The sequence below is a fragment of the Scomber japonicus genome, chromosome 18, assembly GCF_027409825.1.
Source record: "Scomber japonicus isolate fScoJap1 chromosome 18, fScoJap1.pri, whole genome shotgun sequence".
Lineage (NCBI taxonomy): Eukaryota > Metazoa > Chordata > Actinopteri > Scombriformes > Scombridae > Scomber > Scomber japonicus.
The window spans coordinates 19,340,044-19,359,597 of record NC_070595.1 but is presented as its reverse complement, the minus strand read 5'-3'; the positions used below and the strand labels follow the sequence as shown (position 1 = coordinate 19,359,597).

Sequence of the window (19,554 nt, the reverse complement as noted above, 5' to 3'; positions counted from 1 at the left end):
GGGGCTGGGTGTAGGAAGGGAAAAGTTGCACTGGGTGGTTTCACAGGGAGCAGAGGCATTTGAGACAGGGCACACATGCCTCAGCTGTGAGAGGCCCTACTCCCCTTGGCTGGCTGGCATCCCAGAGCAGAGGCAAAGAGAGACAGAGGCAGAGAGGGCTGAGTGTGAGAGACCGAGGGCGAAGAGAAAGTTAAAGTGTAAAGAAGACTCGGGAAAGGCTAAGAAGTGGCAGAGGAAGTTGCCTACAAGAAAAGAATAAGGATTAGAGATTGTGTTTTGTGCAGCGTCGCTCCTGTAGGTAGTTTGTCAGTGGTGTATTTTTATCTGCAGCGAGTGTGCAAACAATTTGTTTTTGGAGTTGACAGCCATGGCGGATACAGGTGTCAAGATGGAGCATGTAGCTCTGGCAGAAGTGCCTTCTGATGATGAGGAGGTTGCCCTGGTGAGTGCTGCCACCGAGCCGGCGGTAGATGATGATGATCCGGCTGAGGGGGTGGACTTGCTACTGGCTCCTGGACCTGGAGGCAAGAGTGAAGCTCAGATGAATGGGGTCATGGTTCTGTCTCTTCTAGACAAGATTATCGGGGTGGTAGACCAGATCCAGCAGACCCAGAATGGCCTTGAGGCCCGCCAGGAGGCCATGGAGAAGTCAGTGTCAACCATCCAAGGGGAGCTGTCTAAGTTGTCCAAAAATCATGTCGGCACAGCCAACACCGTCAACAAAATGCTGGACAAGGTGCGCAAGGTCAGTGTCAACGTCAAGACGGTGCGAAGCAACCTGGAGAAGCAGGCAGGTCAGATCAAGAAGCTGGAGAACAACGAAAATGAGCTGCTCAAGAGACGCAACTTCAAAGTCCTCATCTACCAGGTGAAGTGGGTGGGGGGATTTCTTCAGTGTGTGTGTGTGTGTGTGTGAGCTTGCTCTTTATTGTTTTCATCACATGGACGAAATAACAGAAAATATTCCTTGCTTCAGGGATGTGCTGATAATCAAAAGATGAAAATGACTTTACACGTAGCTATGAACCTTAAAATTACATTGACAGTACATGTTAGTCCCAAAAAATGGGTGTGTTGCATTCCTCGCATCACAAAGGAAAGTTGAAAGGAAGTGTGAAATGCACCTGAAAAGCAATCAGAGCAAAGCCTCACAGTAACATTTTGACATCATCTCACCAGAGAGAGTTAGAGTCACACTGTGGCATGAATTGGCTCTTGAAACGGAGCATAATAGTTTCTCAGAAGAGAGAATGCCAGCCAAAACTTCATCTTGGTAGTTTCCATGACATAAAAATCTGAAGCACTTTTTCCTAAAACTTAAACTGAGACTGCAATGTTTACAAAGAATCAGACACTTAATGGAAGCTGCTGTACAGTTTGTAATAGTAAAATGAAGGTGGTAGTGACCTCTCCCACTCCACATGGCTTCATGATTACCCAATGAAACTATTTACAGAAGAGTGGGTGTAAATAAAAATATAAGACCCATAAACAGTGGCTTGAGGGGCTACTTGAGACAGAACCAACGCCCCACTTCTGAGCACATAGAAGACAGATAGTTGGCAGCTTGCCATGTAAGATGAAGATGTAGCTTTTATTGTAAAGATTTCTCAGAAGTGGGACACAATTCATAAATACCCCATGGTGCACAAACATGCACTTGAGTATTCAAGATTGTATAAAGTATTGGGGCAGGATCATTTGCAATTCTTTACTTGCACTTCTCTTCAATTTTGGGAACAAAATAGGAAGAAAAAGAAAAAAGGGTTAGGGTTTATATGTGAGAGTGGAGCACTAACCAGTTTAAGTATCATTGTGAATTTGAGACTCAGCTCTTTTTTTAGCAAGACGTGTGTGCTGTCATGTCTGGCTGGTTAACTTTCAGGTTACAACATGCACAGCACCACTTCTGCTTTAGTTTACTTTGCGTCTCATGCCCTCTGGAATCGACAGTTTGTCGTGAGAAAACAAATCAAAATGACAGCTCAAGAAAATGTCACTTGATGCACTGCACATCCTAACCTCTGCAGAGATTTTCTATAAAAGAGTAAGAGTAACTCTGAGAGAGGTGCATGCCTTATGTGGCTAAAGTTTACTCCTTCTCCAGCTAATCTGTATAGGCAAGCAAAAAACTTTTTCACTTCCCCGTCCTGGTTACACTATTGGTATCTCACAGAAATACAATAATAGACACAGGTCTTAATAAATGACACTTGCAATGTTGGTGTCTCCTGCTGTTTGTGACTCTGTATGGTTTGCTATAAGCCTCCTTAATTACATGTCTTTGTGCAATTGTCAATGTAGGAGATACTGTTCTTAAAAAAAGGTGAACAGTTTGCAGCTTCCCTTGAGGACTTGCACTATTTTATAAAGATTTTATGAAGTGATTTTAATTTTTTTAGATTTTGACTAACTAGTTATGCTTGTGTTAGCTGTCACGTCAAATCAGTCATTTCCTGTTGGTATTATCTCAACTGTAATGCCCCTATCACTGTCTTAATTTTGTCCTTGTCATGTTGTCAAAAGTGTCGTAGCTTCCATGTTGTTTTGGACTCCCACAATCTATTTATTGCCAGAGAATGGATGCACTGTGTCTGGTAGTCTGGTTATATATTGGCAGCATTGCAAATTAAGACTGGCTCTCGGTCAAATTTTACCACTCTCCAGCCTCTGTGTGTTAATGTGTTAGAATATGATATGTTTAGAATTAGGTATGGGCTAGGTAGGTATGTAGACGTTATGGTTAAGCTTACAAAAAATGTCTGTGGAAGTAATGTATGCTAGTTCAGTGTCCTCACAAGTAAGACCAACGTGTGTGGGTGTATGTGTGTGTGCCCATTCCTCACCAATATTGGCTTTCACCCGCAGTGTCAATGTCAACGAGGCAAGCATTTAAGTTTTTTGCTGCACAGGTAGGACCATGAATTACACTTTGTTAAGCTGATATTGGCTTTAACTGTATTTTCCTCGTATGTCACTCCGTCTCTGTGTCCTGAGAATAGCCACATACTTAAAAGTTTCGAGCTGGAAAGACTTTGACACTGATGCTTTATAATTAAACCTGCAATGATGATAGCACGTAGGATCCCTTGACAACAGCTGGGTGTGGCAACGAAGACGCATTTACCAAATGCTCATTACATATCAGATATGCATCACAATATCTTTAACAGCTTCAATTGTACCCCTCTCAAATTAGATCCCAGTGAGTAATGTTAAAACAATGATGTTGCTATGGTTTCCTGTGAGACTGAAATATGAACCAAAAAGATACCTCTCACTACAACTACAATTCTGCAGCTAAATTTTAAAAGGTGGCACTTTTTGGGAGTTTAGAATATGAAATTCAAGTTCGGGACAGATTTCATGAATAGGTGGTCTCTTTCTGGAGTTGACAGGCTGGGGTCTTACAATTAGAAGCCCTGGCTGTGAGTGTCCTTGCAGCAGCTGAGGGTCTTCCTGCTGTACAAGGATCAACCAGCCTGTCATCAGAGCTCTCTGGCCCCCCACATGGCCCTACTTTCACGCCCTCACTGCGTGTTTCTCCCTTGACTGTAATGCATATGATATTGCTGTCCTTTATAGACTTGTCTATACAGGAGAAGCAAACATAATGACTCTAAATGAGTCACTTCATTTTCTTATTTCCTGTTAGTCTCATATAGCCAGACAATTTACTATTTAAGTGTAACCTCACAAGACTAATTTCCTCTTGGATTGTGTCTAACAGCAATAGTTGTCAGGAAATAAACACAGAACCTTGATGTTTCTTAACAATACTATTCTGATGAAATGGTTTATAAATAATATTGCAGTTTTCTCATTGAATAATCATTATGGTTGTAATGAATTGATCCAAATTTGGTACGAGATGAGGCAAAGTTTATTTCGTATAAAATGAACCAGCCAATTGGAAGACAAATATCTCCTGGAAAACAATCATACTTGAAAATCAGTTTGCTGTCAACAGTGGGGTTGAACCATAGACTGTAAAAAAATAATAGACAACTGCGAGGATGTCACCCAGTGGTTTCTGGACCCCAATTTTGAAGCCTTGACTTTATTCTCCATCCCACATTCTGCAAAGACCCCTTGCTACTCTGCCCCTGATTGGCTTTGATCCTGATATTTTTACACTAACCCTAACCTTCATCATAATTTCTTTATTCACACCACCATGTACAACATACTAATTTTTGTAATTAGCTTATGTGAAATGGTGCACCCTAGGAAGAGGGGCCCAGGCACAAAATAATACATGTAACAATTAAACATAACCCCCCCCCCCCCCACACACACACATACAAGGGATCCCTTACCTAAGGCTAACCTAACACCTAAGCCCAACTCCTAACAAGGTCCAAGTGGTCACATCACTGGCAGTCCAAGAAGAATTCAGCTTCAACCTTCTCACTCCTCACCTAACCACCCAAACCAACAAACACAACAACTGCTAGCTAATCACAGTAGGGCAGGTCTTTGCTGAATGCAGGTGGGAAAAAAAAGAAGGCAAGGTTCAGCACATGGGTGTATTATTTGAACTAGGTACAGCACTGCCACTCAGCCTTTCAGCCAATATCCCCCAGTGACCATTTGCTGTATTGCAATGAAAAATCCCAAAAAGTGGCCCGAAAATCTGCGGCCCAAAAAACATAGACCACCATTTTAAAAAAGAAGATCTGTAAAACCGTTGACAAGACACCTCTAAATGCAAACAACGTCTACTGTGATTCTTTCTATCACAAATTTTTGATCCATGAAGGTTTTACGTTTGTAAAACTTTCCTCAAGCCAAGAAAACCGATTTTAAAAATCTGTGACCACAAAGTAGAGCCTATAGCTGGTGGGTGGGCCAGCGGGAGAAACACTGCTGCACATATTTAGTGGGCTGCAAACCCCTGGAAGTAAACCAGGAAGCTAGAAACATTTTTGGCAGAGGTGCCAGCCGAACAGTTCTTGTTTGACTGAAGAAGTGTTATTTTTGGTTGGGTATCCAGCTTTTATAATACATCCATGTTTGGCATCTTGGCCAGAAGTGACCACATTTAGTTGAGTGGGTGGAGCTGACTTTACCACTATCATTAGAACAACCAAGTGCTGAACAATACTTTTTAGGTGACCATAATATTCCAACTACCTTTCATGAACTGAAAACAATAGTGACAGCTACACCTATATTCCTATGTTATGTGATGTATGTAACCAACATTGTCTATTTCACTCTAAGTGGGACCATAATTTACAAAATGAACATCATGCTATTGATGAACACATGGATTTACATACTTCTTAATCAGTAGCTAAACATAAGAGTTTCCATGCAACACAAGTACCAGTGTGAATACCTATTTTAGTTAGTTTATAAAAGGGGACATGTGACCTTTAATTGGGTGTTTGTAGTGACCCACATGTGTGTTGAATTATGCACATTATCTCTTTAACTCTGTGGATTAATCCACTTTATGCAGCGTGATAGTGTATGTTGATCATAGTGTGAGATCGTACTGCTGTGTGTCTAGGTTTGGGGTGTGTTTGGCTGCAGCTCAAAAATGATGATAGCCATGTGGTTAACTCTATCAGGGAGATATAAGGCCTCTCAATTACCGACCACTTCTTCCATGTCAGCCTCACAGACCTTGCAGCCAACAGGCCTCGCCACCAGCCATAGCCCAATTTTCTTAATAGCTTTTAACCCTGCCCAGACAATATACTAACTCAATTCCATTTACTCCAGACATAGTCATCCAGCTAAAGCTTTTGGCCACTTAAGCTTACTGAATCTTTGTTTCCTGGCATATATCAAACCTCCATTTCAATACAGAGAGGGTAGTTATGAAACACTTAGCCAACCCCTTGCATGCAATAGCTGGCAACTGAGGAGTACCAAAAAGCACTCCACCAGCAGTACCAAGTTAGTGTTATGATTCACCTCGCCAGCATCTCTCTGCTGCTCTTGCCAAAATGCCAACTGGGTCTCCTCCCTACCTCCTAGTTTCTCTCCCCTATCACTTCCACTATCACCCATTCTACTCCCACTCAGACCTCTGAACCAGAACCAAGAGTACAGCTCATTCAGTATTTCCCATAGCACTTGCAAAGTATGTTGTTCTCTTTCAGTCTGTCCTCACTGTCACTCTCTCTCCTGCTGTGCTCCTTTTACCCAGTTGGTGGAAAGATATCTGGCAGGCTCCACATTTCACTGTTGCATGTCAGCTACTATGTCAAGTCAGTCCTGAGTTCCAGTGCTTGGTGGCGTGTGAACCTCTGCGTGTCAAATGTGGTCCCATAGTCACCTTTTTAAGAGTGTTCATGTATTACTTGCTTGGAATGATGCAAACAGCAGCAACTTGCATGATAAAGAAAAACATGTGAGATATATAGATGTATTTGAAGATATTATTTCATGCCAACAATCATTTTTGATGATCAGGGTCAGAGGAAACACATTACAGTGTCAATATGAGACTTCAGAAGTGACAAAGTCAAGACACCTGCCCCCCTTTCGATCAAGATAGTTTCTAAATGTATTTTTATCAGGCTTTTATATTCTCCTCTTCCTCACATCTTCTTTGTTGAGTTGAGATCATATCTTGAAGCCAGATCTGTTTCTTTTGTCATGTTTGGCCAAATATGGAAGTTGTACTGCTCTGATTCTCACTCGCTCACGCACACATTTTGTACTCCTCAAGGAACATGTTAGTACAACACAAAGCAAAAACAATCCCTTTTTCATTTTGTTTGTAATTGTTTTAATATTTCAGAAGGAGCAGAGCCATACTCCTTGCTTTAGAAGTCAGTCAGAAGTCATAAAATCAGTGTGTTCTGAAAACAGGAGTGTACTGACCAGCATCCTCTGTTATTGTTCACCTTGATTGTCTTTGCTTTTGTAAAGCATAAATACATTTTCAAGCTGATGTGGTAATTAAAATGTATGTTTAATTTGAAAGGATCTGCTATGTTGAGCAGTTAAGACTCAATAAGATCTAAAGGTTGGTGTGACATAATTGGGCAGGTGTAATTTTACAGTGAATTTGCTCTCTGCTTTGGAGGGGCATTTGCTGATAGTGTTACTGTATTCTTTCCTTTGCACCTGTTTTTAAGATATACAGTTTGTACAGTGGAAAGACTATTCCTGCTATTCTAAGACGTGGAAACGTGATTCACTGTAGCAATGCATTTTTGTGAGCTGTTTCTTTGGCTGCACGAGAGGACACTCTGAGTTTCTCCTATTAAAATAACTACCGTTCTTATATCCTGATACCTGGACTCAGCTGCCTGCCTTCCTGTCTTACCAAACATCCCCATCCCACAGCAGCAGACAGGATTTACCAGCTGAGACTGATCAAGTCACCCCTTGATGTGAACAGTTGTAGTTGTCATCCAGCTCATTGGCCGGCTAACAGAAATGTGTCTTCATACCAAATCGTAACTGGGTGGAGGCTCCTGATAACTTCTGTGCTGTTTATTCCAAGATTTGTAGGCACACCCCTGATCTACAACACCATAGCCAAAATAAAAAGTTGGCCAAATGATCTGAGTTGGTATATTAAAGGAGACTGCTACGTCGCTTTTGATTATAAATACACCAGCAGCAATGCAATGGAAATGTGTAGGGTCCTGTTTCACTGAGTGGGTCTGAATTTAGCAATCAGCAGCACTGGTTGATTGATTAATTGCATACATTCGTTTGTGTGGGTTTATTTTCTGATTAATGTCTGTGTGAGTGTAGCCTTAGTTGTGAGACACATACTGTACTAGTAGTACTACATTAGTTCATATACTAAACTACAGTATCCATACATCCATACATGTACTATTAATATAAGTACATGTACTATTAATATAAGTAACTGTTATTGCTGTAACTGAAGACATCACATGTAAAAGTAATATATGGTCTGGGCTACATTCAGTCTGAAGTACAGTCAGGTTACCCTGGTGGTATATTTCCCAGTGCTGCTGTGACGGCTCGATGCTCTTGTCACTAGTATGTGAGTTATATGCTGTCATTGAGACTGTGCCCAGACACGCCATGGGTTTTGGGTACCCTTGGGATTAGATTTTGCATGCAGATGGATGCTGAGAATGATTAATCTATAAATAATACTTAAATTATGTTATCATGGAAAATTTTGTTGTTGAAATATTTGACTAGCTTAAAATGTTATCCATATGTTATCCTTAAATTGGCCCACTTTTCATTTTTCATGTCATTTTAATGCTTACACAAATTACACAAATTAAGCTATGACAGACATCTCTTAGATCAACAAAGACAGAATATTACAGCCTGTCAGTTTTTCCATCTATAAGATCCCAGTTGCATTATTCACACAAACAACAGCTCAATTTAGAACAAAGAAAAACAGTGTGGTCTTCCTTCTAATATCCCCAGTTGTTATTTGGCAGGGAGTTATTTGCCATTAATCATTATATTGGCCTAATGAAAGTCAGTAGTTATAGTTTCCTAAAGTTTAGCCCAGCACCATTAAAGTTGGCAGGTTATTCATGCCTTCGCTTGAGCCACCCACATCACATTATCCTGAAATACGATGAATGTATGAATGATTATAACATACTCTTTCACTTAAAAAACAATTTAAAATCTTTCAAATCCTTGCGATATTAATCATACTGCTTCATACTTACTGCAGCAGAACTTATGAATTTGCGTTTGTTCCTAAACTTGTTCCAATCTTTCAAGCACTTGAATGGAAAATCTGAACCAAGTTGTTAAATTTGGGTGAAACGCAACTTGCTGTTCTGACTTAGTGTCAATATGGAGGGAAAAGGGATCTTGTTATGCAATGTATTCCAGTACTGTTGCTGCCCGTTGACACAGAGATGTAAATGGAAAAGTAAATTTTCTTTCTTTGCATGGGTCTAACCCTGGGATTCCAGTGGGTTCAGAGTCATGGATGTGGGAAGACTAAACTGTGGAAAAAGGGTATCCCCATTCAGGCTCTTATGTATGAAATCACAAATCACTGTGACAGGAAACCCAAGGAACTCCCTTCCTGTGGTTTGCACAGTAACATGACATCGCCTTGTTGGCTATGTGGTATACAAAGGGCTCTCTTTAGTTGAATCTGTCTGCAGACAGAGCAGGATTGGTCGTTTATATATCCATTACTTGCAGGACACTTGAGCATGGAGCCATCAGAGCACTTAAAGGGATAAGAGAGGTTCATGAGAGCTTCATGATACAGAATTTGTATTGTGCCCTCAATCATCAGAGTTATTACAATGCCTGAGGTAGTAGGCAGCTGGACCAGTCCTCTGTGAATTGTTTGAGCTTTATTTAGGAGAGTGTGGGAGGCATCAATATTAATGACCAGAGCACATCAGTGTTCTTATTTTAGCCTTGAAGCAGTCTTTAAGGATCAAAGCGTCACTACTCAGGCCGAGGGCTAACATGCAAACCTCCACCTCTGTTTCATGTCAATCTCTCATTTGGCCTTCTCCTATACTGGATGGCGCGTGGGTCAGTGATATCACTCATTGTGAAAGCTAAGTGCACAGCTGCAAGGACTGGACAGGATCAGACAGCTGCTCCTGTGACTCATCGTAGAGGCCTTTCATCACACTGCCTGAAAAGGAATTGTGTGTGTGTATGTGTGTCTGTGAGTGTGTTTATCTACAAGCGAGCAAGTTGCTAAATGTCTGCGTGCATGTAGGCGGATCATGATTCTAACCTTTCGGGTGTTAATAAACGTATAAGTCATATTTCACATGAAATACAAAATAGGAAAGTCATTTTACTCAGAGAAAAACCCCACTAATGTATGCAATCGAATTTAAACATAATCCGAATATATCCCCTGTTTGGATTTGCTTGGATGATGGGAAGACCAATGTTATAAAAAATTCAGAGTATTTAATTAACAGTCATTTTAATATGTGTATTTTCCTAATTATTCTTCATTATTGCCATATTAATAATAATAATTAGAATGAATAGTGGGTTGCAATGAAAACACAGAGCAGACATTATAAAGCTATTGCATTATTTAATTGATGGTGCTAATAAGTGCCATCCTTGTGAATGATAATATATTAAAAAAACTGCGCAACAACAGTCATGTTCCTTATATGAACAGACAAAAGGGGGATGGAGGAAGGTGGATGCCAGCGGCTTTAGTCAAAGCTGCAGTGGTCTCTTTATAGTGCTGATTGAGAACACTATTTGCTCCGTTGTCCATGGTAACAGTCTGTGGTTAAATTTCCCCCCCGAGCCCTTCTATGAGTCAGATGGAGAACATTTTGCGCGTGTCATAAAATTTAGACAACGAAAAAGCATTTGCTGTAGTATATGAATGATGTAAAATTCAAGGAGTTTCACCATAGCTTGAGACAGTTCTCATAAATACTTAAAAATACTCAATTCCCCAAAGCAGGAGACTCTGTTGATCTCCCATAGAGATAATGATGTTGTCATGCTTCCTGCATCTTTGCCTTTCTGTCTCTTGTGCTTTTCCTCAGTATGTTTTAGTCTATGTTTTAGTTGGCTTGTCCGAGGCAATTCAGACACACACGCACACGTGAACATGCACACGCACACGGACACAGTCCCCACTCAAACTTGCCAACTTTTCCATGAGGTATGATTCACGCCACTCCTGGAGGAAAGAAACACTGGCAAAAGACCTCCTTCTCATTGAGAAGAGCACACATACACTCTGTCATCAGTCCCCTGGCACCTGTCAGTTTACACACACGCATACACAAACAGATTACGGACTTTTCCATTGCCATAAAGTGGGAGGAGAGAGAGGAAGGTAATACAGGGACACTAATGGATTTACCGTCTTTTTCCTCAAACACTGAGTGTTTATAATCAGGCAGTTAAATCCAAACAGGGTTTGCTGATATTATCGCAATTACCTTCGATGCAGACAGGAATTGACTCAGCTTTTCAGAATGCAAACAAGGAAATGTTCCAAAATGCAATGTTGGTCCTAGATATGGGTTCCCACAGGCCTTGAAGCTATGATAACATTAAAAACATTTTAAAAATGTTAGAAAAAATAACAAAATCAAAACATTCTCTAATATCTTCACAATACGACTAAATTATATGCAATGACCAAACAGCAGCTTCAACATGATTTAACCTGTCATGTTAAAAAAGTTGTTATTGTGTTAAAATAGACTGAAAACATCAGTAATGATCTTGATAAAAGTACAGACCTTTTAGTCTGGGACAATATGGAACTGACGTGTTGTAATTTCCTTGTTTTGTATGACCTCAGCTGCTCCTAAATTGCTGTGTACCTCTGTGTTTCCATTGGCTTTTTAAATTTCCTGTTCAGCCATTGGAGCTGCTGCCTCTTATGAAAGGTGTTCACAGTTTAGCTTCATGGAAATAACTGTGTCTGTGTTTCTGTGTGTGAGGGTGGGTGTACACATGCTAGCATGAATACTCACACATAATTATAGATTTGTATGAAAATGTTGTTTCCACACTTACACCAGGTAGACAAGAGATACATGTTTTTTAAACTTAACTAGATAGAACTGGACTGGATAGAAACACTTTTATAGAAATCTATACTTTCCTTCCAGTTTTCTGCCACCAGTCAATTTTACCTAAGGGAAAATTGTGGCCAAATTTGATGTCACAACTTCTTAGACAGCAATTAACAATGTGCTGTGTTTGTACATTGGCACACTATGAGTACTTATGTATTATTGCATGTGGATTTATTTTACAATCTTGTAGATCTGGTCAAAAACTTTTCCTGTCTTATGTTTATAATACTTTTTACTGCATAATTCTGAAAGAAACTATGGAAATGTTGCTGTTGAACTATACGTGCAAATATCTCTAACACTACCATATTACAGCTCAGCCTCACTTTGCTCGACGTGCTTGTCTGCAAAGCAGGTGCAGGATTTATTTCAGTTTAATTGTAACACACTCACAACAACTGAGAACCTCATGTTGGTATATTGTTTTAGAGATGTCAGCTGTTTATCCAGCTGAACTTCACCACTCATAGGAGGCGACATGAGGAGTTGGTTGCCGTGGTGACAGAGCGTTGTGTTTATCTGTTGCTGTGTGGGAGGGGAGGGTGTTGTGTGGCAGGGGTGTCGGTAGGACTGAACGCTGCAGTGGCCGGTAGCCAAAGAACGGTAGATGGAATCCAGGGAGAGGGAAAGGCCAGCCCAAAATAAACCCATACAGAGCAGGATGGCCTGGCCCACTCCATACACAGCACCAGATAAGGAGGCAATATCCATTTTATGATAGGATCGTATGGCAATATTTGGACTAACCTGGGAGATGTCCTGTGCTTGTGATCTGACAGGTCTATGTCTTTCAGATATTTGACTTCAGAAGTCAGATATCAGAATTAAAATTGTATCCTATTAATACTGCAAGTTTTTAATGACTTACTCATCTTATTTACCTTGAACAAAATGATTACACTGCGAGTGATCAGCAAAGACATGACTTGATCCTTTTTCAATAAACCCTCGTAACAGGTAAAACAATATTAATTGGGCACTTGAATCTCTTTTATTATATATTTATACCATGTCTGCCCTCAAACACAAAGATGTGCACAGTTTTCAGTAAAATACATAAAGACTAGAGGTAGGCCTTGTGTAACATAAGATGAGAGATGTGGAGGTGTTGCAAAATCAACCAGTAAGAATAGAAGCAGAGAAATATCTAATCTAAAGTGACCGCTAGGTAGGAAGAGTAATTATGATTCAATTTAGATTGGATGACAAAGATCCTCACTGTGTGTCAGGAGCAATGCATAAATGTAATCTCTTGACATGGTGATCATGATTAATTTGACAAGTTCTTGCTGGCGTATTTAACTGTTTGTTTTTTTGTACACTATTATCCAGTGAATAGCTTTGGTGCTGAATTTCATGAGGGAGAAAATAGACAGACGTCTTCCATTAGCTTGCAGTGCTGTGCTGTACTGTACTGTATCTATTTTAACTGAATATGCTCTGCAGGAAAATCAGTATGCATGCGGCAACAGGCTGACTCCACTCTCCAATGGGTCAAGTTTGGAAAAAAATTAGTAGGACTTTATTATTTTCTATAAATTCAGCACTACACTTGCTTGGCTACAAATTTTAGTTTGAAGCCAGATAATCCGATCATGAATTTTCTAATCCTTCTTCTGGATAAATACAATTATCTACACCGTGTTCCCATTCTCAGACAACATGCTATTGCTAAAACTCAAATATAAATCAAATTATGCTTTCCTTTAGTTTATTTTAATTTGAAGTAATTTCCGTTAAAGATCTTCAAACCTTCAAATATCCCACCCTGGTCAAACCCTAGTTCATATTTTTGGGCAGGTTTCTGCAGTGGGAAAGGCCCTAGTGACTTAGTCTCACATTTCTATTAAAATAGGTTTTATTTTTACAATGTAACAACATAAATCCAGTGAGGATGTTGAGGGTGCAAGGAATTAATCAAAAGAGAAGCAGTGAAGTGTGGTATAGAGGTGCCGCATGGTGGGACTACTAATCCCTCTAGGGGGTCACAGATATGCTGTTTGGTGGGGGGGCGGGGGGGGGGGGGGGACATTCCTAATACAGTACTGCATCTCCCTGTGTGGATATCTGGTACCACACCAACAATGTCTTCTTGTCAAACAACATGGAGTCATGATTGCTTCAGTGTTGATTGATTAGCTGCAGTCAGCATTACAGAACAAAAAGAGAACAAATAATTTACAAAGAAAATAAGCAGCTTTTCGTCATTTGCACCGTGAATCTCAAGCCGTTTTTTATGCTCAGAGTAAAAAAAGTAGGAAGGCCAGGTGCACATTTTCTGTAAAGCTGTTCTGTTGAAATTAAATTGAAACTGTACTAACCACAAAGCATTTCCCATGAACTGAAAGCAGCATTATAAATTATATTTTTAAACATTTTCTCAAGAGTTTAACTGTAAAAATCCCCAGAAAGCCTTCTTTGTGTACTGTCTACTTAATTTAAAGTCAGGTTTTTATTTCACAACAAAGAAAGTGTGTGAATGTACATTTATAGAGAAATGATTGCAAAATGGCAGGAAATGCACTTGCGGTTAGATGTAACAGGCTGATGGCTTTAGTTTCAGTTTGACTATCTAAAAGCAAATACTATAGACTTCCTTTGAAGACTCATGGTTTAATTTATATTGAGATTAATTCAATGCAAGCAACCACATCAGCCTGAGTTCATATATTTTTGAAGAGTAAAATAGCTGTGAATTTTTTGGCACAAGATTGTTCTCAAATTACTGATGCCACTAGATGGCACTCTACACCAGCTACAAGCAGTCAACTGTAGTGTTCACTGAATGTACAGAGGACACGTGAATCTGTAAAGTATTGTGCACATGTCTTCAGTTTTATTTCTAAACCAAGGGCCATTAACTGATCATTTTCACAATTTACTTTAAACATACAATACGATAAGTGTTAATATTGTAATATTGTATTAAATGTCAAATTGAAAATGTTTTTCAATTCCTACATTGTAATCCATTATTATTAAGCTACTGAGACTAATTAGTCTCCTGTTTTCTTCCTATTCTTCCTTATTTGCTCCTCAGGACCAAGTGAAGGCCCAAAAGACATCCAAACACAAGACAGCAGAGACTGTGGCTGAAGCTGGAGCCGTGGAGGGCCTTGGGCAGATACCTGAGGAGGGAGGTGAGGGACATCCAGTCAATCTCAATTCAGATGAAGAGGTGGAGATTGAAGAGATTATTGAAGAGTCCCGTACCAAGCGCCTCCAACGCACCACCAAGCAGCAGGTGGACAACATTAAGAAAGCCTTCTCCAAAGAGAAAATGGAGAAGACCAAACTAAAGACCAAGGAGAATTTGGAGAAGACCAAGCAGAAGACCCGTGATAACCTTGAGAAGACAAAACAGAGAACCCGCGACAACCTGGAGAAAACAAAACACAACCTGGAGAAGAAGATGGGCAAGATCGGGACCCGCATGACCCCTACCCTGGAGCGCAGGGCGAAGATGAAGAGCTCCAAAGATAAGATGAAGAAGTCCCTTACCCCTGACCACACTGTGTATGCTCGCTCCAAGTCCACTGTGTACCGCGTGCCGCCCTTTACCTTCCATGTTAAGAAGATCCGAGAAGGAGAGGAGGAGATGGTGCAGAACACAGAGATGGTGGAGGTGACAGAGGCCGAGGGCCAGCCAGCGGGAGAGGAGAACGGGCTGGGTGTGCATGTGGAGGTGGAGGAAGGGCAGCTGGTGAATGTAGACAGCCCAGAGATGGAAGCTCTGTTGGAGGTGACTGAGGACTGTCAGCTGGTCAGCGTGGAGGCAGACCACCCAAAAGCGAAGGCCCAAAGCGAATAGAGAGTCTCACCTCAGCAGATATAAAAAAGAATGAAGAGGGAAACAGAGTCATGATGAATGAGTTTAATCACAAGGACACAATATTAATCGTAGGGACTTTCTAGATGTGATCACAATCTATTAAATCTAATTTCTTTTCAGTTCTGTTTTTATTGTACCCAGAAGGGATGCCTTTCATATTTGCTTCTCTTTGGCATAGAAATAAGAAAAAACAAAACAAAAACAAAGCTTGCTTTTGACACATGATGCAAGCTGCTTCTTTACTTCTGGCTGGTTAAACTAGACATGCAGGTCTAGGGTATTTACAGTTTGTTGTTTGTTTGATAAATTGAGTGGCTATAAGAAAATAAAAAAAGGTATAAATAGTCTTTGCTATTGAGATGTAATGTATAAAATAATATTTGCCATGTATGATATGCACATAATTATGGAAATAGGAAGTTGCTGGCAAGATTTATGTTATAAACAGATGGTTTTAGTGATGTAATGTGCACATGTGAAACTAAAGAAATTAACGTAGGCAAAATTTAGACCTACGGAAGAAATAAAGAACTGAAGAGGCTGGAGCAGAGGACGCTAGTGGGACTTTTCCTTGACTCAATGTTTACAAAAACATTATCCCAAATATGCATAAAGCATTAAGCCATCAACGTTATTTGCTGCCTATAACTCAGGCATTGTGCCAAATGTTACAGTGTAATGTTTCTCACACGTCAAAGACTGAAATGTAAATGACTGAAAATAGCATAATGTCTGTTAAATCATGTCAAGAAGTGAAAGGAGCACTAAATGTCAAATTCAAGAATATTTAAACACTTATAGATTACACCTTGGCAATCTATTGAAGTCGGTGTTTTACCTTTTTGAAGAATATACAGAAAGTCAATATCCTGTATGTACTTTTTTTGTTTTTTACAGTGCAGGGCTTTGATAAAAAGACAACTCTCAGTCCTTAAATGGTCAATCGTTCAAAATTTCAGCCATATAATATAATGAACTACTTAAAGCTAATGACAATGAAATGTATTATGTACAGTAACCTTTCCTGCGGTGTATCTTTACAATGCATGCTTGAAAACACAGTTTGATCATCATTTACTGTAATGTTTGATGTATATTCACCTTGTCATATTTTTTTCCATCTGAGCACATTGTATATGCCAAGTTCCACATAGCACAGTACTGTTCAGAGGAGAAGAGAAATGGCTGTGTCACCATGGTCACAGCTCTCCACAGTACATTTGCACATCCCTATTAAATTTTCCCTGGGTAATTGCAGGCAGAAAAATGATGGTCTGATGAGCAAGATGACAGTTTAATGACTGACTGTGTAACATATGGAGATGCAAATGTCATCCTAAATGCAGCTGGAGGAAGACAGCAGTCTGCCAGGTACAATGAACGAACGGCGTGGCACTTTAATAAATGTCAGACCACCGGAACAGCATGATCCTGTCCACAAATGTTTTCACAAAAAACGGGGTGCAATCTTGTTTACTTCCTCTGAATTATAGATGGAATGGCCACACTGAAGATAAAAACCTGCCTCACCATAATTTCATGAAATGCTGTTATCTTTGTAAATTAGAGAAGATGATTGTAGATGATTAGAGGAAACTGTGATGATTGGATTACAATCAATCTCACTGTGCAATCATTTTTAACAAGGGAAAGCACACAGGGCTCCGTACAGGAAGAAGTTGGGAATACGTCTTCCATTTTCTTCCCTACAGACTGTGTGTGACCTTGATGCGGTGTAGGCATACAGAAGCCCAGTGTGTAGCATAGAAAGCCATTAAGATAATCAATGGGCTGGGGAATGCAATTAAGGAGAGTGCTCCCTCTGAGTACTGAACAGGGTAGAGAACAGTGAGGACTGAAAAAAGGTGTGTGTGACATGTGTGTGTGTGTGTGTGTGTGTGTGTGTGTGTGTGTGTGTGTGTGTGTGTGAGGGAGAGGGGGAGAGAGGTCTACAGCATGTACATACCATATACCCACGCTGATAATTCGTAATATTTGGTGAAACTGCAAGTTAATGTAAGCAGCAAGTTGAAATTGCAGAGAAGAGCAAAATAATCCATTACAGACCTGTAGCATCACATAGATGTATAAATATAACAGAAATGTTTTATATTGAATTTTAGGCAAAAAATCAACATTGTCATGTATACCAAACAATGAAAAACTTGTAAGATACTGGTCCCTATGTGTGTTTGTGTGTGTGTTTTTTCCACCATGTACATTTTGCCCTGTTTTAAGCTACTGGTTTATAAAAACTGACCCAGCCATGCAAAACTTATTTAAACATTATTATTAAAAAACAAACAAACAAACAAAAACAGATCAGTCACACATAACTGCTCTTGGTGTTATTTATACTCAAATAATGAAGCTCACATTTTCTGTTGTGTCTAAAAGGCATATTTTGCCTAACCACTTCATTATAAATAAAAGCTTGCTGATTAATATATAAACTGCCTATTAATGTTTAATTTTATGATTCCTTTACATACCTGATTAGACTACTTATTAGTTCCTGATTAGCTTCAGGCACTGAATTACAGTGGTGGAATATAAATACATGTACTGTATAGTATAGTACATAATATACTATAGCCTAATTTTGAAGTGTACTTATACATTTTATGCTACTTTGTGCTTTTACTCCATTACTTTTGTTGTACTTCTTTTCCTTCACTACATTTGTTTCACAGCAATAATTACTTTTCAGATTATTTACTTTATAAAATATGTAGGTTGACATGTATAATAAGTTCTACTTCTTTGAAGTTTATTTTCAGTTTTAAAAGTGATAATTCTACTTTATGTTTAAGTTCGTACTAAGTGGTGGTGTTGTACTGGGGTGCATTATATTGGCTGATGTTCCTAATATTTTACCCCCTTCATAATGGAGTGTACAAAATATTAGGAACACCATTCAATATAATGCACCCAATACACCACCATCACCCAATACGACCTCAAAAATAAACACAAAGTAGAATTATCACCTTATGTCAACAACTGAAAATGTATAAGCTTCATGAATGTAGAATCTATAACAGAGCTGTTATATTGGATTGCATTAGATTGCACAGGTGAACCTAGTGTTGGGGTGTAACTATGTAGGGTGTAGAATATGAAAAAATGTGTACTTAAATTACAGTTACTTATGAAAATGTTGACGATTACAAAAGGCTGTTACATCTGAAGTCAGACCTTTAAGATTTTGCTCAGGTGGATTTTTTCCTAATTTTCTAAATATTTAATGTGTTACTGATTACATATATTTCTGTTTTTAATTTCTTTGAAATCAGTATTTTTTTATATTTTGTAAATAAATCATGATGTAAGCTTATTTGGAGAACCAATGGGCTTAAATGGTCTCACTGTGCCATTAAGCCCATGGCCATCTTTATTTTATATTCCAAAATCTACATGAACTAATGAATAAATATTCAAATGAGAGACAAATGCTTAATAAAAATATTTCCCTTATGAACATGTCAGTATCCATGAAAAACATCTGAATTTAGATTTAGGTGGGCTTAATGGGAACACTTAACAGTTGAAACGTTGATTAAGTAATTGAAATAGTAACATTACATTTAAAATAAAGTAACCAGTATTACATTTCCAAAGTAACTTTCTAAACCCTGTGTGTCTAACAAAGAAGATATAATATAATTACACTCTAAGTGAGCACTTATACTTTTGATAGCCTACTGTTAAGAAAGCACATTTAACCACCACTGCCTATTCATTTTAATAGTAGTTCTTTTCACTTGAGTAAGATTTTGAATGCTGCACTATTACCTGTAATAAAGTATATTTCATTAACGTAAGTTTCCTCCACCACTGCAGTAGGCTATATATGATAAGGAGAGGTCAATAATGAACAGCCCTGGTGTTATTAAACTCATGATGACGTCGGCACTGCCAGTAACTCAGATGACTTCCAGGCTGGCTGTTCTCTCAAAAAGACCGCTCGCCCTCCTCTGCGAACCTTCTCTGCGGTCTAAACAGAGGGAGGTTTCGCAGCAGAGAGCAGCGAAAATTGCGACAGCAGTAAACACGACGTTCTCAACCAACCTCGCCGTGAAGTCCCGCCTTCTCTGCTAATATACAGCTTTATGATTGGCTACAGTATGAATAGCGACGCGTATTGGCTGTCGGAGGTGTCAATAAGGTAGTTGATGGAGTTTGTCTGGC

At 39.4% G+C, this 19,554-nt stretch overlaps 1 protein-coding gene across 1 annotated transcript; it reads left to right on the top strand.

Moving 5' to 3' along the window:
• Positions 1-83: 83 nt before the first annotated feature.
• cavin1a (caveolae associated protein 1a) lies at positions 84-15,828 on the top strand. Its single transcript, XM_053337879.1, has 2 exons — positions 84-868; positions 14,572-15,828. The coding sequence occupies exons 1-2, from the start codon at positions 368-370 to the stop codon at positions 15,340-15,342; spliced, it is 1,272 nt and encodes a 423-aa protein (XP_053193854.1). The 5' UTR covers positions 84-367; the 3' UTR covers positions 15,343-15,828.
• The last annotated feature ends 3,726 nt before the right edge of the window (positions 15,829-19,554 follow it).